This window comes from Cryptomeria japonica, chromosome 4, assembly GCF_030272615.1.
Source record: "Cryptomeria japonica chromosome 4, Sugi_1.0, whole genome shotgun sequence".
NCBI lineage: Eukaryota > Viridiplantae > Streptophyta > Pinopsida > Cupressales > Cupressaceae > Cryptomeria > Cryptomeria japonica.
Genome location: NC_081408.1, coordinates 524,110,501 through 524,136,752, shown reverse-complemented (window position 1 = coordinate 524,136,752; position 26,252 = coordinate 524,110,501). Strand labels below are relative to the sequence as shown.

The 26,252-nt window shown below is 36.6% G+C and overlaps 1 protein-coding gene across 1 annotated transcript in view; it reads right to left on the bottom strand.

Annotated features, from left to right (window-relative positions):
* The window catches only part of LOC131069017 (protein transport protein SEC24 C), a 109,281-nt gene that overhangs the window by 52,430 nt on the left and 30,599 nt on the right, over positions 1-26,252 (bottom strand). The window contains exons 10-22 of the mRNA XM_058004300.2: positions 24,043-24,120; positions 23,577-23,669; positions 23,423-23,477; positions 19,946-20,022; positions 7,394-7,465; positions 7,121-7,204; positions 6,914-7,033; positions 6,740-6,808; positions 4,524-4,601; positions 4,253-4,391; positions 3,820-3,984; positions 3,119-3,264; positions 2,845-3,024 (exon numbers count right to left, since the gene is read on the bottom strand). Of these exons, the coding sequence (XP_057860283.2) occupies positions 2,845-3,024; positions 3,119-3,264; positions 3,820-3,984; positions 4,253-4,391; positions 4,524-4,601; positions 6,740-6,808; positions 6,914-7,033; positions 7,121-7,204; positions 7,394-7,465; positions 19,946-20,022; positions 23,423-23,477; positions 23,577-23,669; positions 24,043-24,120 (1,356 nt within the window). The remainder of the gene's footprint in view (positions 1-2,844; positions 3,025-3,118; positions 3,265-3,819; positions 3,985-4,252; positions 4,392-4,523; positions 4,602-6,739; positions 6,809-6,913; positions 7,034-7,120; positions 7,205-7,393; positions 7,466-19,945; positions 20,023-23,422; positions 23,478-23,576; positions 23,670-24,042; positions 24,121-26,252) is intronic.

Below are 26,252 nucleotides of genomic sequence, written 5' to 3'. Positions count from 1 at the left end.
ATCTGTTTCCCATAAGGAAAAGACAATCAGAAAAAGTGGACAAAAAGCCAAGTCCATGTAATCTTAACAGTAAATGAATTAACTAAAATAATAAATCCATATTTACATTATTACACAGCGGAAGTTGAAGTATTTGTTTGGTGATAATCCCTTTTTACTGTTCCAATTATAGGTGCCTGAATTTAGAAAAAGGTAACATACTGAATCAGAAATGCAGATAAATGCATAAACCAGTCTTGTGAACAAAGATCTATGAGCATACTGTTTCATAATATTTTTATCATAATTGGATCAGACAGAGAATTAAGTTATTCGTATCATTCGTTCCCAATGTAGCATTAGTTTCCTTATGTTACTTTTAATTTTCCTTGAGAGACAGCAGATGACAGGAGTGGTTCATCATGCCAAACCCAATCCCAGGAGCAGTCACTTGCCCTCCTGGCCTACTGGTCCATCTTTACACAGTAGGTGAGGTATTTGGGTGGGCAATCGACCCTCCCACAGATCTACTGCTCCCTAGGATAATGTTCAGACAGGGTATGTTGTTTATAACTTATTTTCAGTAGAAAATTTTAATATTATCCCTTGTAGTTTAATTTTCTCAGATGTTCATCAGAGTTGCAGAGAATTATTTTTTGTTGAAATTACAGTTCCCACACATTACTGGTCATAATTTATCTTATTGTGCTTTAAGGTTTACATTAGGGTATTAAGACCATGTATGCAGAATTAATATGCACCGCAGTTAATTAACGATTTCTCATTTTATTACATTCCATTCATATGCAGTTTAAAGCATCTGAACATTAACTATCAATGATATATGTATATGCGTGAAGTTACAGATTTCATACAAATTACAGCCTTATCGTGTTTGGTCCTATGCCATTATCGGCTTGGTGGTTTTCTTCCTAAATTTAAAGTTCGTTAAGTTTCTGAGTATGATCGCATAGCTGAAAACGAAGCCAGTCATGCGGAAAACACAGACCTGATTTTCGTGCTATCTCTTTAAATCTCTCTTTCCCGGAGCGATGCTTACAGTTTCCGTCTCTTTTAATATTTAATTTTTGTATTGTTCTCTTTCTTTTGTATTTCCCCCTTACCCCGATGTAGAAGGCAAGGCGGCATTTAAGCACCCGGCGTGAAGGATCACGTCTGAACTCGAAGGTCATACCTCCCGTCAAGAGTCGCGATGCATCCATCATGGATGAGATTACAACTAACATTAGGAATTTGTTTAATTATTTTAACATTGAAATGAATCAACTTAATGTTTGCAATCCGCTGAACATCGCGATGTATGCATTTAACTAATTAAATCACCCAAACATCATAATGAAAATATATATATACACAGTATTAAAACAACCAATCTAACATATTATTACACACAATAAAAATTACATTAATTTAATACAGATTCTTATAGGGACATGACACTTTAGCAGAGATATTTATCTTAATAACTTTGTGGTTTGTTTCATCCCAGTCGTTCTTGGTGTTTAAGTATGAGTCAAGTATGAGGTTGATGGGAAGAAGCCATCTGATTGCATAGGTTAGGAGTATGGTGCCTGACAATGTATTGCATCATATTTTCCACATCAAAGACAATTCAATGATGTTATTTGTACAGGATATGTTGGGCAGAGATGGTCTGGCAGATGCAGGGTCAAGTTGCGGTCTTCGCTTTTGGCAACCTCTTGTTCAAATCTCAGGGTCAGGGTGGAGGATCTTATCACCTTTGACAGGATTATGCATTCACTGTCACCATCTGTATATGCTGTTCATGTTGAAGAGACCTCTTAAGGGGAGGTACAGTTCTCTGAGGGGTTGCCAGGTACACAAAAATGGGTTGATAGAATGGAGGATATGGTTTCTGCAACTAATTGTGCAGTGGAACTTTATTCTATGGTTTAGTTCGAGTAATGGATAACTTAAGGGTTATCCTGCATGCATCCCGAACCGAGATAGGAAGGGGCTGGCCCTCCTTGTATCCATCTCTCCTTGGAGCAATTTAGAAATTTCAAGTCTTTTCATACTCCTTGCTCTTTCTGGAGACAGGGTCAAGATAGTAGATCAAGATGATGGAGCTGCTGCAGACCCTGCTGCTTATTACTTTTTGGCCTCTATATTTTGGTTCCTTTTTGTTCATCTTTCTTAGTAGTCATATTTTGTAGATATTAATAATATTTTCAAATTTTCACCATACATAATAATATTTCCAATTTTTTTACCATATATAATCGTGTTTTCTCAGGTGTGGGCCCCACAACTAAAAATTATTTAATCAACTAAAAAAGGAGACTCATCTGGAGGTGTAAACAAAATGACGCCTAGTTGCTCTCATTTCATGTTATCTACATCCCAGATATTACAGTACTGAACCACTTGCACTACCAGACAGAAAGACACCCTACAGGGGTGAGAAAGTTGCAGATGGAAATAACATAGAAATTACTAGAATTTCTCCTACTGGATAGAATGTGAATCATGAACATAGCCTCACAAGGAAGAATGGAAGACATTTAAGTGTCATCACAAGTTTGGAATCCCTTTGATTGCATGGCGGTGCTTGCATGGCCACAATGCCAAGCCTTTACAGACCGTTGCCATTATGATACTGTCACAGCTTCATTTTGTAATTCTAGAGGCTAATTAATACTACCTGTCAATCATGCCCATTACATTTAATAAATTTAAGATAGGAACTGCATATATTTCATGCTAAATATGGCAATGCCATTGAGCATGAAATATATAACAATATGTTAGTCCTGCATTCTTGTAATGCATTGTTATGCATCATGAGAAACATATAACAGTAAAATAAAACGAATCACTTACATTGTTAGGGATGTCATCAACTGACTGCACTCCAAAGAGTTGTTGCAGCATATCAGGACTGACCATTTTTCCTGCATATATTAAAGCATCTTCCCCATTTTCCAGCAAAAAGATACCATCGCTATCTATGTGTTCACTAGAAAGTGGAAGTGATAATGGCAAAATGCTACCACCAATGTCCTGCAAAATTTAAAATTAATTTAGTAGATCAAACACATGATAATAGTAAAAATAAAATTTTAATAATTAAAAGATTAGAAATAACATGGTTAACCTTTGATAGTAAGTTATGAATTGGAAACATTCGAGGATACACTAATGGAACAGATAAGGAGGCAGAAATAGATGCCACTCGAGTAAGCCAATAAGATCGGTCGTCAATGCGGACATCAGAGCGTAGCCCAGTGCCTTTTGTTAAAGCTGTGGGGAAACAGTTCAAGAAGGAGATGAGCCAAATTATATGCTATACATTAATAAAACTTATGGAACTTATTGAGCTGAAATGAACCAAACAACATGCTATGCATTAGTAAAGTTTATCAAAATAAGGGGACAAAAAAAAATTTTAAGAATGAAAACAAATAGGTATGCAATAATCACATCTTATGACTTGATTCTAGATATAGCTATCAGAAAATACAAAACATTGCTATATCATGAAATGGTTCTCTAAAGATTCTGGAAAATTAAGTGATCTGGTTAACACATTCAATAATCAGGAATATGCCCACTAATCTTCACTTGGTACTCCAAGCATTCACCATAAATAACTAATAGTGATAATATAAATATTATTCTACATATCTTTTAGAGGGGTCTTTAAAATATGATATATGCTAAAATTTCTAGTAAACTTTGGGCTAATAGATGAATCACAATGTATATTAGTTTTATACATGCAAACAAGCAGAAAGCCTACTCAAAGATTATGAAAAGAACACACTTCAAATTGATGATATCTTCTCCAGCATATACCTAACGTGTAGAGTGGTAACAGCTTAAGAGCTTCTGGAAGAATAAGCTGTCCAGACGATGATGCTGTTGCACAAAACTTGCGGTACGTATGAAGAATGCTAATGCAAAGCTCTGTCATTTGATCTCTTACTTGCTTAAGTGGTGTAGTTGGAATTTCATTGCCCGCTGCATATAGAGGAATGACCCAATTAAGTTGCAAGCTCTCCCATGCCCTTAATGTTAAGAGAGAAGAAAAAGGGATAGCAATATTTAAGGAAAGCACATCATCAGAAAAAGAATTAAGAGCATCAGAAAACATAGTCTCAACGCTTTGCAGTCAAGATTTCATGTAAGCTTTGATGCAAAACCATAACAAGAAAAGATCAATGGTAAACAAGTTCTTAGTCATCTGAGCATATTCAACAGAAAAACTTAGAGAAAAGTTAAAACTTACCTTGTTTTAAGAAATAAGTAAATTGGGCATCTAAATCAGCCCCACGAAAGAGATTACTCAGCACACTAGTGCACGGCAATGATAGAGTTGTAACACGTATTCGCCTTTCGCCATAAACTGTTGTGTAAAGTACTGCACACTAACCAAACACAAAAGCATCACATTTGATTTGGTGCCTAGTACCATCTCCACTTGCAAATGGACCTTTCCAGCTACATTCCAATAAATTGTAAACCTAACCAATGATGCTAGCCCTCCCAAGCAGTTTTACCTGAAAGCAACATTCAGAACCTTCTTGGAACTTGTCATCGTGCTTAAAGGTGACCATTATGGTCTTATCACAGTCAATCTGTTGATGCAATTCAAAACCACCAGATCAGAATCTCAAAGAAAACTTGGAAGTGCACCACTTCTGATGATCAATCTTCCATTCAAAGCTAAATGTTCTTTTTTATTCAAGTTTTTGAGTTTACTCGCAGGCCTTGAACAACAACAAATTTTACAGCCTCAAGAAATGAAAAATCTAGGTATCAAAATATTAGTGTAACAGATTTCTAAGAAATACTTCTAATATAGAACAAAAATTAAGTGTGCAATTATTTCTTTCAGTATCTAACAAAAGCAAAAGAAACCTGCATTTGTACTTAGCAGTTGCATTTTTAAAGGTATATCCCAAAATGTAAATAATGAATGGCCTCCCAAAGTTTGAGATACATGCTCATTCACTCAACACTTGCAATTCAATTGGTCCCATAAAAACAATAAGAATACCTAACTCACATTAGGCTATGCTTATTAGATTCTTGAACCTCGGGTCTCTAAATAAGAATAATTAAACTAGAGATAAGTGACGAAAGCAAAGGGTGTAGCTCTGATAATGTTCAATTTTAAGTGTTTGTGACTACAAGAATATCAAGAGAACCTCCAAATGCCTTTAGTCCCTTCAAAATCAAATATATAAATACTACCGCATCCGCAAAAAGGACATGTTTCATTGGTTTTTGTATTAAAAAAAACAGTAATCTAGCATCATGTTTAGATATTACTCAAACCTGTCCATCTAAGACAAAAAGGTATGGGAAGAGACATTACATCTCATTTTTTAAAGAGGGTTGCAATACACAGTAGAGTAGTGAAGGTAAGTATGCAAAAACTTCCTACTTAATTCTACAAGGAGAGAGTTACAAGTTGTCCCATCCATACAAAATTCAACAGAATTTCCACATATAAAGCAGCACTTAGAAAAGAACAAGAAAAGAAGAGATTGAGACAATCACAAAAAAGAAATAGACACCGATATACCTTGGGAAAACTCTTTTGAGAAAAAACCAGCCTTCAAAGCACTGATCCCCAATGTATTATCAGCATAACAACATCTACAATAAACTCTCAAGCCCAGGGCTTCACAAAAGACCAGCACTCGTTACACTAGAGAAATTTCAGCACCATAACAATGCAGAAAATATGACATATAATCTCCATCCCAAGAACTCAACATATGGGCCAAAGAAACCCCAAGAACCACTAACTGTTTCCCCCAAACAGTGAACCAAAACCATGGGCTAAAAACGAGCACCCAAGTCCTCATGGTCAAATTACAACACACTAAATGCATGACGCCTCTCAGATTAAAATGTAACTCCTCTTACAAGCCACTTTTTACCATCATGATGAGAGGTATCATAAGTCCATCCCATGCACTCCCCGACAATGCATTTATTATACACTCCTACACACAGCCATTATTAGCCAGTCAAAAATGGTAGTCATAATCCACTAAACCCCCAAATCAATCTCTTACAAATGTCACAAGACAAATGAATTATTGCAAAGAGCGCCAACTATGGGATCTTCATGATTCCACCCAAGTGATACCCCTATTTCCCATGTGGTAGCAATAATTTAAAAAACAACAAATATTAAATGATTAAAATAGACCTAGGACTTGCAAGTTGTAAAACAAACCTAGTCCCTTAGCCCTAAGTTCTAACAAGTAATAACTAATAAGTGCGTGGAAGGACCAATAATCGCAAGGCATTGTGAGACTGAAGAGACCATACACATAGAAAAGGTATAAATATTGAAAATAGTTACACATCCTTAGATCCGATAGAGTTGTGTTATGTGTCAACATTTCAGGAACAAAGGAAGAACATGACATGTCCACCACTGCTCATGAAAATGCAAGACATATATGGACACATCTTGAGAACATTTGTTTCTAGCTTGGGCATCCTGACCCAATGGTCGGTGGCAGAAAAAAGTAAACAAGACAAAAACATATTTTAATTCCTAATAAAGGAGCACATCCCCTCCAACCACCCCCTTTCTTGTATATGTGACTTGAAGGTCCTAAAATTTGGAGGGTTTCTCAAGCCATCTGAAAAACTTGCATAAAATTGATCAATTGATCAATATCCTAGTTTTGAGATGTAGAAGTCTCTCTTTCACAACTAAAACAAAAGCTTGAGTACCAGATATACTGACCCCTGCAAGATCAACATCTGTGGGAATTCTCTTACAAAAATTGCCGAAGTAATCTTGTACTTGCAAACCCTGAAAATAACGACAAATAAGGAGATGATGAAATTGACGAGAAGACTAAGCACGGTCAATCTTTCACAAATCAATGAGTGGATCTAATAAATCTTTCAACCTTACCTGGCTGCATCTTACACGCATAACTGCTTCAAACCCTTGTGGTCTCGTAATGTTCCATCTTAAATCATTGTATAATTTTGCAGAGTCAGCAACAGCTGAAAATGGATAATAATAATAAACCTGAAGAGTAGCACACAGTTAAATAAAGCAACTATTATAAGCATCAGGTTGGACATGATGAAAAATTTAGAGAGATTAACCAAGTACCTGTCCACCAGTAGTCCTTGGAACAACAGTTATTGACGCAATATCCACATATGATTGGCTTGTAAGAAATAAATCCACGCACACCTGATAATAATTTGGGAAAATAAAACTTGTGATTAAAACAATTGTGGCTGCTAACATAAAGGATTTTTTTATTTTAATTTCAAAGTGGTCCATTCATATATAGAATAAAATGTAGTAAATTGACAATTTTGACATCAGAACTGATAAACAAAGACAACTGATCCCTCAAAGCATGTATTACATATTTACCTGAAATTCAGCAAACTCTATTGCCATGGTCTTAAGAGTCTTATCTGCAGGTTGAAGCAATTTATGCACCTCCTGCAATACAAAATACAAAATTGGGAAGCAAATAATAGATAAATAAGAGAATGATGAATCTATAACAATTAATGCGCATACAAGATAGAATTGGAATCTGTTATATAGCATTAAAGTTTTCAAAAACTTCATTCTCAACAATACACATAATTCAATTTATGTAAAGCACAGGAATACATGAAATCCACGGCTTATCATCTCACATACTGTGGTACAGTAAAGATACAAATTACTGAATTGTGTCAAGCATATTTTGGAATATAACATTAACTTACTCTACTATTCAATAGTTCAAATATCATTCTCATAGATGTTATATCAAATGAAGGGAGGAAACAACCACAAGATTTTCAGTTTCATCACTGAAAGTCCATCAGCGTCCAGAGAGCTTTACTGTAGGGTTCAAAGTCCTTAATCATTTAAATTATTTGTTCTCCTGCTAAAAACTAATACCACCAGACAGCAAATAAAAAACGATTCAATGATCTTTGTCTCATGTATCCTCACCTAATAGACTGGGGGCAAGAAGGGCAACTGCAATTAGATTGTTTTCAAAATGATGAAGCTATAGCTGAATTCTTGGGTGGAAGGGATGGACTTCCCTTTCTGATTTTTTGTAAGGATGCACACTTGCTTTCACAGAAATTTGCAATTGCACATATTAATGCGCAATTGATAGTATTTTGATTCACATTTGCCATTATGTAAATTCGCAATTGCTTTAGCTAATGTGCAATTGCACAGTTAACCCAGAATTTTAATTTTTATTGTTGTTTTGGCTTTAATTGTATTTGTGAGATTAACCCATCAAAAAATTTCAGTTCTGGAAAATTTGATTTATTGTGCATGAAATGTCTCTAACCCCATGGCAGGAAGAGTAACTTCCAAATTTCAGGTTTCAGAAAGAGGAAAGAACAGAGGAGACAAAGAACACATCAACAGTGGATAAAAGCAGAAAAAAGATTTCAAGATCCCGTAGAAACAGCTGTCCTGTCCCGATATTATCACATTGTGCACAAGTACCTGGACAGATTCAACATATTTGACGACATTGAGATCATGGGAAACCTGATAATGGATTCGCTCCATGTCAGAATTGACTGACTTTTCTTCTGTCTTTTTCCTCTGTTTAAATTAATTTCCAGAACTGTCAGTTTCAATGATGCGCAATTGATCTGTCAGAAATTCGCAATTGATCTGACAGCAATTCGCATTTGATTACACATTAATTCGCATTTTCTAGTATGTTAGTACGCACTTGCTGGAAAAGGTTAGAATGTCTCTGTTTTATTTTCTCTCTGTTTTCTGCCAGTAATTAGCTCTGTTTCTACAAACAGAGAGGTCAAATTTGTAACCGAGAGGAAGAATTAGGCTGGAAAGCCCACCATGTGCTAACAACCTTTTGATTTTCTTGCAGTGGTAACTAAGACAGACTTTCATTTGGTGTTGTTAAAAAGAACAAACAAACAATCTGCTTTTTATTTCCTCATCATTGCAATATCGGATAAAATGAACACCATGTCTTTTGGAGCAACATCTCCAAGTATTATAGACAATTTTGCGATGAAGATTTAAAAAGAACTTTGTTTTCCGTGTTTTCAATGTGGTGGGCATATGCTCTCCCCTTAACTGGGTGACCAAAAAGCCAGACCCACCTTTTTCATGTTTTCCATCAATTCTGCATTAGCATAAAACCTTTAGAAGGCCTGCCTCTCGAGTAGCCCATAAGGCCAAGTGAGAGGGAATGACCTAAGTGGTAACGGCTAACGCCAAGTATTCCAAACCACTATAAAATAAATGTGCTTGCAATGAAAATTGTAAGCAATAGGTGATACATGTTGTCATAACGGCGTTATGCCTCCCTCAGTGCCTATATGGTACAAGAAAATCTATAGAGCATAACCTCTTCAGACTGGGAGACCTCCTTAACGGAGCATAACGCGTTGCTGATTATGACCACCTGAACGGAAACCTGATTAAATACCTTAGGATCTAGAGGCCAAACCGAGTCAGTGACCAAACACTATGGTATCATAGTGCAAGGGTGGGGAAGAATCCGCCCCCAAGTACTCACCATATATCTCCCACCATAACGAGCCAATAGAGGAGCAATCTTCTTTGGTTTAATTTTCGGACAAAGGCAAAAAAAACGGGCGCACCCTAGGGTGTGACAGGGCTGTTTGAGCTAACAAAATATCAAGATGTGGGCTATGATATCATTTTGTGACCTTTTGACCTTAGGAGAGTCTGCTTGGTGTGCTATCGAATGACAAAAACTTTATCGAAAACAAAATGAGGTTTTGAAAAAGATATCAACATCCACGGGGATTTGAAAAAATCCTTTAAAAAGTGCTCTTTTTTTGTTATGTCAAGTTGTTTTCCATTGCTTTGCTACTGTGTCTTTGCTACATGATCAAGCATTACAAAGTGAAATATCAACCAAGTTTTGTCAAAAACATCAACAAGAATCTCAAAACTCAATGAAAACTTCAAGTGTCAACATCAACATCAAAATCAAAATCAAACATTGCAACATTCAAGAAATGGAGAAAATTGTACTTCCAGTGATCTTAGTGTTGTGATGTATTCACACATTGCCCCATTGCAAATGGGGACCCCTACTTTTTTGCTTTTTGGGGCTTGTTTCTAGGTCTTTTAGGGTTTTGTCTATTAGCCTTTGCATGTTGAATGTTGCCAGAGGGATCACTAAGATAGCAGGCTCTGTTTTAACTAAAGGTGAGTCAATGGATGCTCCGGGTTAGGGTCATCTTTGAAAGTCTTCCTTAGGACAAAGTTTTGCTCTTGTTGCTAATTGTGTCTTGTTTGAGTTTGAGGAGGTCAATGAAGCTTGGTGAGTAAATATCCTCTTTGAAGGTCTGAGTTAGGTCAAGTTGGTGAGTGATGAAGTGTGGAATGTCTTCCTAATCTTCAAATGTCCTGAAATTTGACTAAGTCTGGATAATTGAAGAATCCTCCAAAAACTAGATTTTGCATTATAACTCCTGGAGGTCCGAAACCACTCTCAAACATCCTGACAGTATATATGGAATATAACTTAAAGTATAAGTTCTTTCTTATACCTAAATGTTATATTCCATATATGAATCCTGACGGAGAGTCCAAAATGTCAAATTTCGCTCCTGACCCTTCCAAAGGGTCCAAAGCGAATTTCAATTTCGCTCCTGACCCTTCCAAAGGGTCCAGAGCGAATTCCTCTATAGGACATTCTACTTTGATCCAAACTTAGAACTAACTCATTCCCAAGCATTATTGAGGGCAAAACACTTATTTGGAGTGAAGAAATATGAAAATGAAGTCAGGATTTGAGCATAAGGAGGAATTTCGCTCCTAACCCTTCCAACGGGTCCAGAGCGAAATTCATACAAGACCCTTTTTCTTCACAAAACCTTGAAGTGAATGCTAACTTGGACTGGAGGATGATCAGATAAGCTTAATTAGTTATATCCAAGCCAAAGAAGGGAGGAAAAAAGTGAAAATGAGCCTAGAAGGAAAATTTCGCTCGTGACCCTTCTAAAGGGTCCAGAGTGAAATTCATTCTTTCTCTATTTTGCTCTTTAACTTGACCGAGTTTGGAGCTTCTAAGGAATGATTTGGGGGACTTGGATGCATATTTGCCTTGGAGAGAAGGTTTGAAGCAATAAAATGATGAAAATCAACCTAGAAGGAGAATTTCACTCCTGACCCTTCCAAAGGGTCCAGAGGGAAATCCTCCATTTGACCTTCTTTTTTGCCTTAAGCCCTAGGTTGGCCTTGTCTGGAGCTAGTTTGATGGTGGATTGCCTTGATTAGGGTGGAAGGAAGTTGAATTGATCACATTTGTGGAAGAATTGGATGAATGAAGTGGAAAAATAACCAAGAATGAGGATTTCGCTCCTGACCCTTCCAAAGGGTCCAAAGCGAAAATCCCCATAACTCTCATTTTCTTCCTTGTTTTGGTCAAGTGTTGGTTTCTAAGGCATGTGGGAAGGTGAATTGGTATGTTCTTGCCTTGGGAGGTGATTGAAGGCATTAAAAGGTGAAGATTTTGTTTAAAGGATGAATTTCGCTCTTGACCCTTCCAAAGGGTCCAGAGCAAAATTCTTTATAAACCTCATTTGCTCCCTTGCTTAGGCTACAAACCTTGTTCCTTGGGTAAAGAGTGATGTTTTTTGCATTCCAGAGAAGATTGGAGTTGAAAAGATGAAGAGTCAAGCCTAGAGTTGGAATTTCACTCCTGACCCTTCCAAAGGGTCCAAAGCGAAATTTCACAAAACCACTCTTTTCTCTCAGTTTTGTGCGAAGTCTAGTGTGGGTCAAGGTGAATTAGGATTGGAGATGTCCTTGGGCATAACTTTGGGTTGCTAATAATCAACAAATGTGAAGGAATTAAGCAAAAACTAGAATTTCGCTCCTAACCCTTCCAAAGGGTCCAAAGCGAAATTCCCAAGATCACCTATTTCTCCTTCAAAACAAATCAAACTTTTGGTTCTTATGGCTTAGAGAAGATTGGAGTAACGTTTCCTTGGCCTTTGAAGTGAGTTGAAATGGAAGAATGAAGGAATGAGCTCAAGAACAAGGATTTCGCTCCTGACCCTTCCAAAGGGTCCAGAGCGAAAATCCTAAGACCTATTCTATCTTCCAAAATTTGTGTCGAAACAAGTCTTGATTAAGGTGAGAGAAGTTGGGAGATGCCCCTAGGATTGCCCTTGGATGGATTTTGGCCACCAAAAACGAAGATTTTGAGCTAGGACAAGGATTTCGCTCCTGACCCTTCCAAAGGGTCCAAAGCGAAATCCCAGATATGTCCTATCCTTGGCCATGATTCTTAGCGAAATTCTCCTTTCTAGCCATTTTGAGGGTCAAGCAAGTTTTTGTCGTGTTGAGAGAGGGATTCAAAATGGAAGTCCAGGTATGAAAAGTGAAAAGAGTAAACTTAGGTTAAGGAAAACAAGCAAATCAAGAATTTCGCTCCTGACTCTTCTAAAGGGTCTAGAGCGAAAATCTCAATTTCACCTAATTTGCTCATGATGAAGGTCAAGAGATGGATTCCCAGGCCTTGGTGGAGAGAAGACTAGTGTATGCTTGCCTTGGAAGACATTTTGGAGTGGAGAAGTGATAGAACTTGAGCCTAATCAGGAATTTCGCTCCTGACCCTTCCAAAGGGTCCAGAGCGAAATTCTTAAAAACTCCATTTTGCTCCAATTTTGCATCAAACTTGGTGTTGGTTGAGATTAAGGGGATCCTTAGACATGCATTTGAACAAATTGTCGTCACAAAATGTGAAGATTTTGTCCTAGCATGCAAATTTCGCTCCTGACCCTTCCAAAGGGTCCAGAGCAAAATTCTCTATAGGCCTTGTCCTTGGCCTAGGTCTAAAGCGAAATCCTTTTTTTGATCTTTTTGGAGGTCAAATCAATGATGTCTTCAGGAGAAAGCGATTCAAAGGTCAAGATTCTGATGAGATTTGTTGTCTAAAAATGGAAATTTCAAAAAAAAATTCGAGGGGATTTATTTGCTTTTCATTCCTCCTTGACCCTTTGAGTTTCATGCCTTAGACAAATTTTCAATTTTCAAGCTTAAGCATGGAATTCACCATGTCTTGGAATTTGATCATTTTCCATGCCTCTAAGCACCCCTCAATTTGGCACTTTCCATTAGTCTAGGGCGCTATTTCCATGTGCAGAGGAAGTCACACTTTGTTTGGAATCTTCCATCACTTCCTTGTTTTGGTGCCTTCACCATGCCTTGGGCGGAATTTCACTATGGAGGAGGAATTTCATCAAATGTTGAATCCTCCATGACCCCTCCATTTTGGCGACCGAGTGAGTGTTTGGGCAGAATTTCACTGTGGAGGAGGAATTTCATCAAATGTTGAATCCTCCATGGCCCCTCCATTTTGGCGTCATGCTGAGTGTTTGGGCGGAATTTCACTGTGGAGGAGGAATTTCATCAAATGTTGAATCCTCCATGACCCCTCATTTTGGCGCCCTGCTGAGTGTTGGGCGGAGTTTCACTGTGGAGGAGGAATTTGATGTTTTCTACCAATTCAGAACATGTATATATATAAAATATAACATTTAAGTATAAGTGGCATCTTCAATAAGTCTTTTTCCTTTCTTATACTCTTATATTTCATATATATTGTCAGGATGTTTGAGAGTGATTTCAGGTCCCTAGGAATCATAACGCAAATTCTGGATATTGGAAGATCTTTCAAATTTTCAGACTTAGTCAAATTTCAGGCCATTTTCGAATCAGGATGACATTGCTGGATTGATGTGAATTTCTAGACTTGAATGATTTTGCATGCTTTCCTCTTCTGGAATAGGATTTCCAAACTTAAACCATTTTTTTGATCCAACTTGTCTGCCTTCTGACTCTTCAGGATTTAGAAATGATCTTCAGGAGCATTCAGTCTTCAGCATCTTCAGGGATGTTCACTTTCCAGTGTTTTCTTGTGAAGAACCTGCCCAAAAATAGATTTTCCCAAATAGTAAGTGTTTCAAAATGTCAAGATTTGGGCAAAATAGGTCAAGAAAGCACTTTCTAAAAATAGTAAGTTTGATTTTTGGCAAAATTAGACCAATCTGGGAGGCAATGAAACTTACTAAAAATAGTAAGTGCTCAGAATTCGCTCAAATTTTACTAGGAGGTTCCTTGAAGGGTCCTAATTCCAGTCATGTGTTTAGTTTCTTCAAAATCCTAACGGAAACCCCTAAAATCTAGGACGAAAGGTAGAAACCCTAAAAAAAGACAAAACAGGTGCTAGACTTCACCAAACTCGCACAAACGAAAAGCAAACTAGATCCAAATGACCCCCAAACACTCGCAAACTTAGAGAGACTGACAAGACTGCTGCGAAAAGACCCAAAAACGCAAGCCTTGATTGGGAGACAACTGATTTAGATTGATCAATTAACAGATTTGATTGATTTGTTAACTAAATTGATTGAGTAGTCAACTAGATTAATTGGGTAGTGAACTGAATAGATTAGCCAATTGACTGAATTGATTGTAGAGATGACTGATTTGATGAATTAGTTAGAAAAGATGATTTAGAGTGAAAATGGGAGATTGGAGAGTTAACTGAGTTAACTGATCAGTTAACTGATTTGATCAATCAGTCCTGATTTCAACGTGTTGTAGGACTTTTGAATTGAAATTCAATTTCAATTTGATTTGAATTTGAATTTGAATTTTCGAATGCTGAAATGTACATGAAATTAACTAAAATTCATTGAAATGCAAATTTGGTGAAATAAGAATTTGGGAAAATGAAATTTAGATGGAATTAATTGCAAATTCGAATTTGGGGATTTGGAGGAATGAAATAATTAATTAAATAATTTAAATGAAATTATTTAATCTTTAGACAAAATTAATTAAATAATAAAGATTATTTAATTAAGGGAATTAATCGTAATTAGTTAAATAATTAATACTTAATTAATATTCGAAAGAGGGTTAAATGATTAATTGATTAAGAAGTGGAAATTGAATAATTAATAATATGGAAAGATGATGATTGAGTCAATTGAGAAGAAATAATAATAAATTAATTAAAGAATTAAAGAATTACTTAATTAATAAGACGAATAATTAGTGTGTGATTAATGAGACATTTTTAGGTTTCTAAATTTGCCCCTCTTTGAGACAATGTTGGAACGACGTTGTTTCAAAGAAAACGAAAAAAAATTTGCCCCAGTATGCCCCAATAATGGAGGTAAGATGCCCCCTCGAGAGATTGTTTGTGCATGGAAGGCATGAATGATCTGTCGAAAGAAGAAGAATGTTAGATGAAAGATGAAAGATGAAAGAATGGTTAGTTTGATGACATGAATGAGTTTGATTGGATAGAAGAAATGGTTAGAATGATTTGTAGATTGATTGATTGATCGATTGGATTGATAAGATTGATAGGATTGATATGATAAAGATAAAGTTTGGTTTCGGAAAGGACACATCCCGTATAAGACAAATATGATCAAAACGTCTGGTTTGATAGGATTGATATGATAAAGATAAAGTTTGGTTTCGGGAAGGACACATCCCGTATAAGACAAATATGATCAAAACGTCTGGTTTCAGAAAGGATACATCTTGTATAAGACAAAGATAGATGATCGTGTCTGGTTTTAGGAAGGACACATCCTATATAAGACAAAGACAGATGAAATATGATGAAAGATGAAGATATTATGAAAGTGAAGAATGATAGAAAATAGAATAGTTGATGTGAAGAAATGATTTGAGATGCAATTATAGATGAAAAGATTGAAATTAAGTGATGAGAGAGACCATGTTAGATGAATGAATGATCAGGAAGAATAATTAGGTCGATCCATGAACAGATACTTGATGAAAGAGTGATCTTGATTGATACAATCAGCATTTAGAAAAATGAAATGATATGATTGATGATTAATGATCCTTTGTGTCTTTATTCATAGTGCAACACATATTCATCACTGAGCCTTATTATGTAACAATGAAGCGTTGTACATCAAGGTATAAGGAACCAAGATTTAAAAATATCTCATTGCAAGAACAAACATGTGGTCGACAAGGAATGAAACCTTCATTCTAGGAATAGCGTCGGGGGTCGAGGTATGTGCAGTAGTCACAAGCATAGATATCCCTGACTTCAATGTTTGTATAGGATACTTGTCGAATGAATGTACCAATCACAGACACCCACTAGAACTATTGCCCCAGAACTTTATTGGTTCACACCACAAACAACAAACAAAGTAAAAAAGATCATGCCCATCACGGCTCCTCTAGTTAGTTGTGGACATCCTTGAGTAGCATAGTAACATGATATGACATAAATTGATAAAGATAAATCAATAAAAGATAAGACTAACTTGACCAAACGAGTCAACAGCCATACTAATCTTCTTGTCAAGGCTAAGTGTTTCTTGATAGGATGATTGTTTGATAGGATGCCCATTGTAGGAAATATGTATCCGTTAAGACATGATATCTGATAGGTACCTATTTTAGGAACGATGCATCCGTAAAGGGAGGTTGTTTGATAAGGATGCTTAAACTCATAGGCAAATGATCAATTAAGTTGTAGACTAGCTTGGGAGTTTGTTTGTTGATACATGATTTGTTAAAGCTCAATGTTTTGATTTGTTTTGCATTTTGTGTCTATTGAAATGCTTGTCGTTTGCAAAGGATAATTTATTTTGAATTGTGATTGATGTATTGTTTTGGATTTTTTATTGTTTTTCTGATTTTTAGTTCTTTTTCAAAGAGCTTTTCCGATTTTCTTGGATTTTGGTATTTTTAAGTTTTCGATGTTTTTGTTTGATTTTGAATTATTTTTATGTTTTTGTTTGATTTTGAATTTTTTCAATGTTTTTGGTATTTTTCAAGATCGTATTTGAATGTTTTTGGTTGATTTTTGTGTTTTTCTATTTTTTTTATTTTTAGGGCTTTTTTTGGGATCATTTTTCGAATGTTTGTGTGATTTTTGTGTTTTTGAATGTTTTTGGTATTTGTGATGAAACATGACTTGCTATCAATTGATGACGATAAGACTTACTTGGACAAAATCTAGCAGCCATATTGATCTATGTCATTGTTTTGATCGTTCGATGATTGATAGGAATGTCTGGTTTCAATGAGTGAATACCCCCAGTGTAAGACTGATTTGTCTGGTTTCGAGTGTACCCTTCCCTGTTTAAGACATGTTGATGTTTGATAGAGTTCGATCGATAGATTGATTAACAAGGCATGTGATCAGCTTGATTGCAAACTTTGAGAGTTTGTCTGTTGTTGATTTGATTCGATGTATGGTCTATGCTTTCTTGATTTGACTTTCAGTTTTTAATTTTTCAAAAAAAAAAATTGTTTTTAGTATTTTGATCAAGATCAAGATCAAGGGATGAAAAAGGGGATATGGATGGAGATAAGATATGGATAGGAGAAAGGATATGGATAGGAGAAGCAAGATCATAGGTAGTAATGGATGACAGGAGGAAGGAATTGATGGGATAAGGGATATGGACTAGAGGATATTGACAAGGTGAAGCAAAGAGGATGCCTGATGTTTATTAAGATCCTTGTCTTAATCAAGATCAAAGATGGAAAACCAAATGGATGTAGACAGGGTGATAGATAATGGACAAAGGATAAGAGAAGATGTGGTAGGAAGGAAAGAGTGGATGAAACTTGCCCCCAAGTGTAGAGGTATCCATTTGCCAAAAAGGCGATGTGTGAAATCTTTAGAACATGTAGCACCACCTGAATAAGTGTTCTTGAACATTTCAAAGATAGAGACCCAACCCACACTTAGAACCTCCGAAAGATTCAACCAAACATATCTAGCGACTAAAAAGCATACTCAAAGGGGAAGAAGAATCCCAAACTGGATCAAGGTACTTAGTCTTTGATTACCCATGTGTGTGCAAGTGGGTTCATTCCAGCTCACATGATCATTGTAATCGTTAGAATCTAGCGAGACTAGTTACATGAGTTACCCTGACTTCAAAAGCATCCTAGATAGAGCCTCGCTGCTAGCAAGCGTCCATAGCTCCGACAAGGTTATCGTTGTAATCTCACGAATATTGCTCCAATGCCAGCCAGGCGTCCATAGCCCCGATGGAGTTACTCGCATGTTCCAAAAGCCAAGCATATTGATATTGCATTTCATTGCATTTTTTCTTTTGTTTTCTTGGTATTTGTTTTCTTGTTCATGCTTTTGTTTTGATCTTTTGAAATTATTTTTTTCTTGTCACTTATTCTTTTGTGCGTTGGCTTGTAAGCAATAAAGCTCACATGGGCTCAAGAATTAGAATGGCGTTGAAGTAGGATTTTAGATTTTTCACTAGTCACGTCTTCATCTAAGAAACCACAATGACTTAGGGCAATTGATTAAGTGTGTGAGATATAGTAATCTGAAGATGTCGGTATCAAGATACAACAAGTGATTCTCTTTCCAAATCGAGTATGCATCCCAACCAAAAGATAGTGTTAAAGAGGAACAACCTCGGATTCTGAAGCGTTTCATGAATAGATATCTAGGAAATGGACTGAACACAACATTGAGGGTGGGTGAGCATGTGACACAATGACACAAACGCCTATTTCACATATGAAGAATTTATGCAAAGGATTGAATGGGAAGGATGAAAGGAAGGAAAATAGATGTTGGATAATAGATAGGATGTTGGAAGATTTGTGCAAGGATAGATGGAAATGTTTTCAAGATGAATGTTGGCACACTCCTTGAGGGCTGGTGGAGTGATGGAGGGAAAGTGGATTTTACATTTTGAGATTTCGAGGGAGAAGTACATGTGGAATTTGAGACATAAGGACCAAAAATGGATGAAGGAGATGATGGAAGAATAGATTTGGAAAGTGGGAGATCTGTAGATGAACTATTGAAGGAAGCATTTGGAATAACAAGTTTGGATGCCAGTTTTGATTTTTCTTTGGAATGCAATGCTTTTATGGGAATCCACATTGATTTTGATTTTTCTTTTGTTTTTGATCCTTTGGAATCCACATAGTTTTGGATTTTTCTTTTCCCATGATGGGCCTTTGTAGCCTTTTGGATATTGCCTTTTGCTTTTGGTTCAGATTTAACTTTGTTTTTACATGTCTTTTAGATGGCGCATGTTGATCTTTGGATGTATGTGGAGTTTTGGACTTGTGGAATTTATTCCTGACATCCAAATTTCTTCCAAAGGGAATGGGATTGATGGATAGATAGGAATGATGTAGAGGTAGTTTCGATGGATTGATGTAGGTAGACGGTTGGAAGGTGCTCAAAGATGTGTACCCTTTCCGATCTTGATTTATGATAGGGTAATTGGATTGTGAGCTAGGGATCATATGAATAGGCAAAGGAGGAATGTAGGGCCCTAAGATAGATAGAAGAGAGGAAGACTTTGATTTTGGAATAAAAGGACCCAAGATGGATTTGGAGGATAGGGATTGTGTAAGCTTGGATTTAGAAGAAAGGATACTTTGATATTGACTTGGAATAGGATCCTCGAAGTTTGTGCTTCACTCTTGATTTTGAATTGGATCATTGGAGGGGATAGAAGAGATATCAGGATCTTGCTTAGGGAGTAGATGTTGAATGGGACTGGGAAAGACACTTTGCTCTTGAGATGGAAGGGGGTCCTTAAGGTTTATTTAATAAAGGGTGTATGAAACAAATTTTAAAACCTTAAAAATCTTGGAATTTCTTGGGTTTTTCACTTTGCCAATTTTTTTCACTGAGTTCAAGTCCGAGCCCAAAACATGCTTGTTGAGTCTAATATAAAGAAATATTGATAGTCATTACATAATGCCAATTGAACCCTAAAACAACACAAATATTCAATGCATAAAACATTTCAAAACCATGACCAAGGCTAAGCCATAGCATGTATGAGAAATGTACTAATGAACTACCATAAAATTCAATCGATTGAAATAAATGAAATCTACATGCACTTTTTAAAACACCGCATGTCTTACCTTTTCCCCAGCAATTGTGTTTGCCCGCCCTTCTGCTTCTCTAGCTGAAAGAGCTCCTATGCCAACAGATGGTAGTACTATGCACCAATAAAACAATGAAATGAAAAGTTAGTAAGAATACTTTTCCTCCCAAAACATAAGAAACGAGTATAATTGTTAACAAGAAACTATACATGGATTTGCTTATCTTGAGAATGAATGAAATGAGAGGGCCAAGCTATAAAATGAAGCAAGATATTCCATATAACGCAAGCAAATGACAGTACACAATGTCTACAAGAGGACTTGAATAAAATAGTTCTATTTTCATTTCTCAACTTATAAGAGACTAGTTAATTAAAATTTAATTAGAAGAAACCTAGCATCCTCATCTAGCATTTTGACATCTTCAAAAAACTCAGAATTTAGCTTAGGAAATTTGTTTACCTTGAGTAAGAAAGGAGCAATTTAAATGGGGTGGTAACTACTGTGTTCCTAGAAGGATCAAATAAGATTATGCTGAAATGGCCAAATGACAGAACATGACAGAACATTTTCGAAAAATGAACCTAGAGTCCTGATCAAACATTTGACATCTTCACAGAGCATAATGTTCAGATTCATGTCAAGGCATCTTTTGTTGGTGGAAATAATATATACCCTATAGAATCTATATATAAGAATTTGGGAACCACCAAGGTACTACTTTCGATGAGAATAATACCAGAAAAGAAAAACTTACTATTTGAACATTGATATCAAACATGGAGGGATTGCCAATGGAAAAGTCAAACAAACAACAAAAACTATTTTGGTCATGCTAATCAAGCTAGTGCAGATAGAGATAACAAAATACATTTGATTAACTTGCAACCAAGTTTTCCCTTTCCACAGAAAATATTAAATTAACTTGCAAAATCAGATTTGAAGTCTTCATTAAAATCAATATTTAGATTCATGCAAAGACATCTTAATGGAAGTAATGTACCCAGTGAAATCCATATATAAAAACTTGGATGGGAGAAATACTAGAAAACTTTAAAATATATTTATAACAAGCATGGAAGGATTGTCAATGTAAATGTCATACAAACAACAAAAACAATGCTGATCAAGCTTGTCAGGGTAGTTCGAAATATAAATAAAAAAACACTAAATTAACTTGCAACAAAGATTCATCTTTTTGAGTATATGAATTGGGATCCAGCAGTTTAATCATCACTATCCAATTTACAAGTCAGATAAGGTATTTTTTCAAGTTCTGTTTAGGACAAACCCCAACCAATGTTTACTCGAACACAGGTATAACAGCAAAATCAAGTAAGTTCAAATGCAAATCATATACCCAGTTAACACATGATCAAAAAATAGACAAGTTTAAGGATAAAGCAGGGGCATCACAGGAATGCATGCCTACTATCTAACACATTTAATACACTCTTTTTGATAGATTCATTAGTTATTGGATGTGTTTCAGAATTTCTAGAGAAAGATCATCCACAGAAAAAATTGTAGTCCCGTTGATGCCACAGCTGCGAAACATGGAGGCTAGGCTTTCGGTATATTCGGAAGCATGGAGTGATGCTGCTGCTTCTTCCTGGCATGGCAAGGCCTGCTCATGGCGCTCATCTCAGATTGCTGCCCCAATCTGAGCTCGGGAACAGGCCGTTTGGGCGACAGTAAGAACTGCCCATTGGGCTGCATTCGTGTGCGTGATGTGAGGCAGGCAAATGGGGTTTCAAATACAGTGCAATAACCCCCCTTTGGCACAGGGATTGAAGAGCAACAGTCCTCTAGTCAGGTTGGGGAGAGGGCATGGAAGGATCTAGGGAAAAATGGCACCCCTCCTATGGCTGGCCAGGATTTGCTTCCTGAATCTCAGACGTACCAGCCTGCCTTGAACTCTTTGAAGGTGACATTGCGAGACGATATTATGCAAGAGGTGGATAGAATGTAGCCTTTTTCGTCAAACATGGTCTGATTGATAGATTTAAAGGGTTTTGGTAGAGTCTGGATATGCTTCATCAATGGATCTCAGACACATGGTGTCCATTGTTGAAGGGAATTCTTTGTAGTAGTTTTTGACAAGTCCCAGGATTGTCAAACGATTCTGTGTGATTATCAATGGAATTGTCACCAGCATTTGCTTATACTGAAACCGTGGCACCCCTCTTTTGACCCAACTACAGAATCCTTTACTACAACTCATGTTTGGGTAAGTCTCCCAAATCTCCTGTAACAGTTTTGGTTGGATTCTTGTTTGAAACTATTGGCAACTTGTTTGGGAAATTTTGGGGGGTTGATGAGGGTTCTTCAGTATTCCTACGCACCACCCTTGCCCACATATTGGTGGAGCTTGACATTACCAAAGAAATCCCAGGGGAGATGTCTCTCATCACCAAAGATGGGAGCGGGGTTCAAAGTTTAGATTATGAAGGTATTCCTTTCTGCTGCCACAGGTACACTGGCCATATAGCAGCCCAATGTGTAAACAGAGAATTGACAACAAGGCAACTTGGTGGAAGAATGTCTCGCCTCATCATTACAATGTGGAGAAGAAAGAGGCAGGCTTCGAAGGGAAAAATGGAGACAGGACCCCTAAGAAATCCAAAGAGGAAGGCGAAAAATTGTCCCCATCTAGCAATATGGAGTGCTCCTCTGAGTCAGCGGTGGCTCCTCCCTCAACGGGGGAGGATTGTGCTACGGCTGGTTTGGATCCACCAGGAAAAGCAGTTGAACAAGATGAATGTTCGAACAATTTGTCTGCTGGAGGTGAAGGGAAATCCTCATTCTCTGCTAATGAGGACATGAAGAAGGAGGATACAGAAGACAGTTGGACACTTGTGCAAAGGAAAAGGAAGAAGAGCAAGGCAGTTTTCAATATCCAACTACAATCGCATAGTAAATGCGAAGTGATTCCTTAATGGTGATGTTTAATGTTTTGTCCCTCACTGGATGTATCCCATTAATGGGAATTTTTGGTTTGGTTGCTTGTGGCTCCTCTCTGGAAGTATCTCTCTAAGACATTCTGCAAGTTCAGAGGCTGGCAATGTAATCTCTTTTTACTTAAATATTTATGGGTGTGGCCTCACAAAGTCACATTTATTTATTAAAAAAAAAGATTGAAATAATGATCGACTCTTAAGAGATTCACTGAAACTTCCCGACTGCTGGACAGGCTGTATTCATCAAGGGTTAACATCTGGAAAGTACACCAACCATAATCCATGGGAAACACCTCATGCACATGGCATTAGTCTATTACAGAGTATTCTTGTTGGAACACTTTTGTCTATATCAAATTTGGAAAAACTGTTAAGCAAAAATGGTAGCATTATTATTGAATAAATAAATTCATGTTGGTAACTTGAAAACGATAATAGAACTCAAAGAGACAGAATGTTAAAAATAAGAGAAAGTGTTTTGTGCAACTTCTGCATGATTGATCATATAATTCAAAACTATTTGCAAGAATTGAATAGTGTCAAATTAACTAACCTGACTGGAAAACTAGCAGCTTTCCACCAGTGGATTTCATTGCAAGAAAGGCACCCTGGTCATAATGATCAGACAATTTGTCATAAATATCCCGGCAGAAAGATACAGAAGAAAAAAAAATTATAATAACAGTAAAATATGAGAAGAAAACAACCTTGATGGCTGCACCAAAAGCTGATTCAGGGATCTTATTGTGTTGAAACATTGTTGGAATACTCTCCAAAAGTTGTTCTACATGTTCACGACACTGTAATTGCCATTGTTACCAAAATTACAAATGATACTTGGTCCGCATGCATCCCAAAGACAGATCAGATTAATTGGAGAAACTCAGATAATAACCACAATAAACTGGGGAAAAAGATAGCATTTCTTCCCAAAAAGAAATATTGTTTTTAACAAAGAAACAGAAAAGTTATGGGATGTCACAAAAACAATAACTAATTGGATAACTTAGTTAAGAACTTAAGAGTAATATTCACCTCACAAGTTAGATTAGATTGTCCCATAACAGAAGATACATTTAATGTATCCTATTAAATAAAGTTTGAAAAGCTATACTAGGAAAAAAGGTAAAGCATTTTAAATTCAGCAGGACTCAAGAACACAGAAACACTAACCTCAGAAATTGGGACGATGAGCTCTGTCTGAAGAGGGGTGTACACATCTTGCACATCAGGAACCACAAGCATCGAAGGCTGCACAAAAAAAGGAATTCATGAAAGTGATACATGTACTGAACCTCTGTTTTAATAGCAGTATCACAATAATATTCAATATTGTTACAGTCAAAATTGTTCTCACCTATTATCATATATCACAAGATGCAATTAAAAATGTTATTTAGAAAATAATATATTCCAGATGATTTCTGAAGTAAACTATACAAAATTACTTTACAAACAAATCACTTATACTGCCAAGATATTAATAACACATTCAATGTCATGCATCAACATATTGTATTATTTATATGGGCACACCATAGTCAGCACTGTTGAAAATATTAGCTAAGTTCGGATATCTGATTATCGAACTTTGATGTTGTCAAATGACAATCATATATGTATGTATTATTTCAATGTACTTGTTATTGGGCTAGACCCAAATGTAACGTGGGAAAGGCAATTCAATGTGTGATAGGGCTGGGCCCAAAATGTAACGTGCTAAGTCATTGGGCTGGACCCAAATGTCCAACGTGGGAAATATCAATAACAATATAACATTAAATTAATAATGTTGCAAGCCGACCTAAGGAGGTCTACCGCCAAAAGAAGGATATATATATATAACAACTTCAAGATGAAGTCAAACAAATTCAGTACTTCCAAAATACGATCTGCTCTTCTATCTTAGTGATCTGCTCTTCTATGTTAGCGATCTTCTCTTCTACCTTAGCGAATCTGCTGGTCTGCGCTTTGGCGAACCTCAAGGACATTATTAAGCGAAGTTGTCAAGATTGTCTTTGATTCTGCTTCAGCCTGTTGAAGTCGTCTTCTGTTGATCTGCTCCTTTGGTCATCTACTGCTGGTTAGGGCTGCATCCTCTATCATCTTGGCAACTTGCTGTTTGGACAGCAATCAGAGATAAGTCTGTTATATTGTAATTGCCTACCATTGAGATAATACATCTTATAGTTTAAGGCTGGGTTTTTCACCTCCAAGAGGGAGGTTTTCCCAGGGTATTGGTGTCTTGTGTCTTGTGTTTCATTACTATTACTGTTTATTCACAGTCTGATTATGGTTAATTAGTTTATTTAACATCTGAGCACTTAAATTTAACAAGCACAAGTGCAAGGAAGAGTACCTCATTCCCATCCTGTACTCACATCTTATGGTGACTGTATGTATATATTACATAGCTGTATCATTATTCATTTACTCGCATACCCTGATTTGAAATGGCTTCCCTGTCCCTGTACCCCAGCATCTCCAGGTGAGTATTAACATGGTGAACACTGAATAATTTGAGCAAGATAAATTTGCAATGCTTCTTAATATTGGCTACAGTGATGCCCTGAAAGGTTATAATACTACTCGTGATCAGTTCTTGATGAAAGTTTCCTTGTCAAAAAGGAGTGGATCTTTAGAATCAACAGGACAGTATCAGTAATTCATCAATGATTCAAAATTCATCCTCATCCTTATATTGCTGCTCTGATAAGCGAGCTATAATAGAATGATCCTTATTTCTGATCCAAAGAAGCTGGGCAAAAATTCCAAAACTTAAAACGAGTATAATCATCAGCACAAATTCTTGCAGCATGAATTTTCAGAAACAGTAGATACTGAATAGATGCCTCTGATCAGGAAATGTAATAATTAGACAGGATCAACTACACCCTATAGTATTTGAAACAAGTACACTGAAATCCAATGTAAAATGAACTCTGTGTTTCATCACGGGGGATGTAAAGACATCTCCAGGATGGCTTTGCACTCTCTAGAATACACAAATGGGGGATGTGCAACAATCAGCTCCACACAAGCATGGTCATGATTATCCATAATCTGATTCAAAATATCCAAATCCACTACACTAAATTAAGGCTTCTCTCGATCAGCTGCAATTCATTCTAAAGTAGGGTCAATCTCATCGATCAAACAGTTGATCACATTCCACAGTACCTGAGATGAGTAATGATAACCACATAAGTCTGCCGAATGCATGTCACCATGCCCTAGTTTGAGTATGACAAAATGTCTGGTTTGGTTTTTATGTTTGCCCAAGAAAGTTTGGAAATTTGTTTAACTGTTGCCTGTAGGCAGAAAAAATGAAAAAACAAATGACTGAGGTGTTAATAAGAAGAAAAAAACCCACTAACATTTTG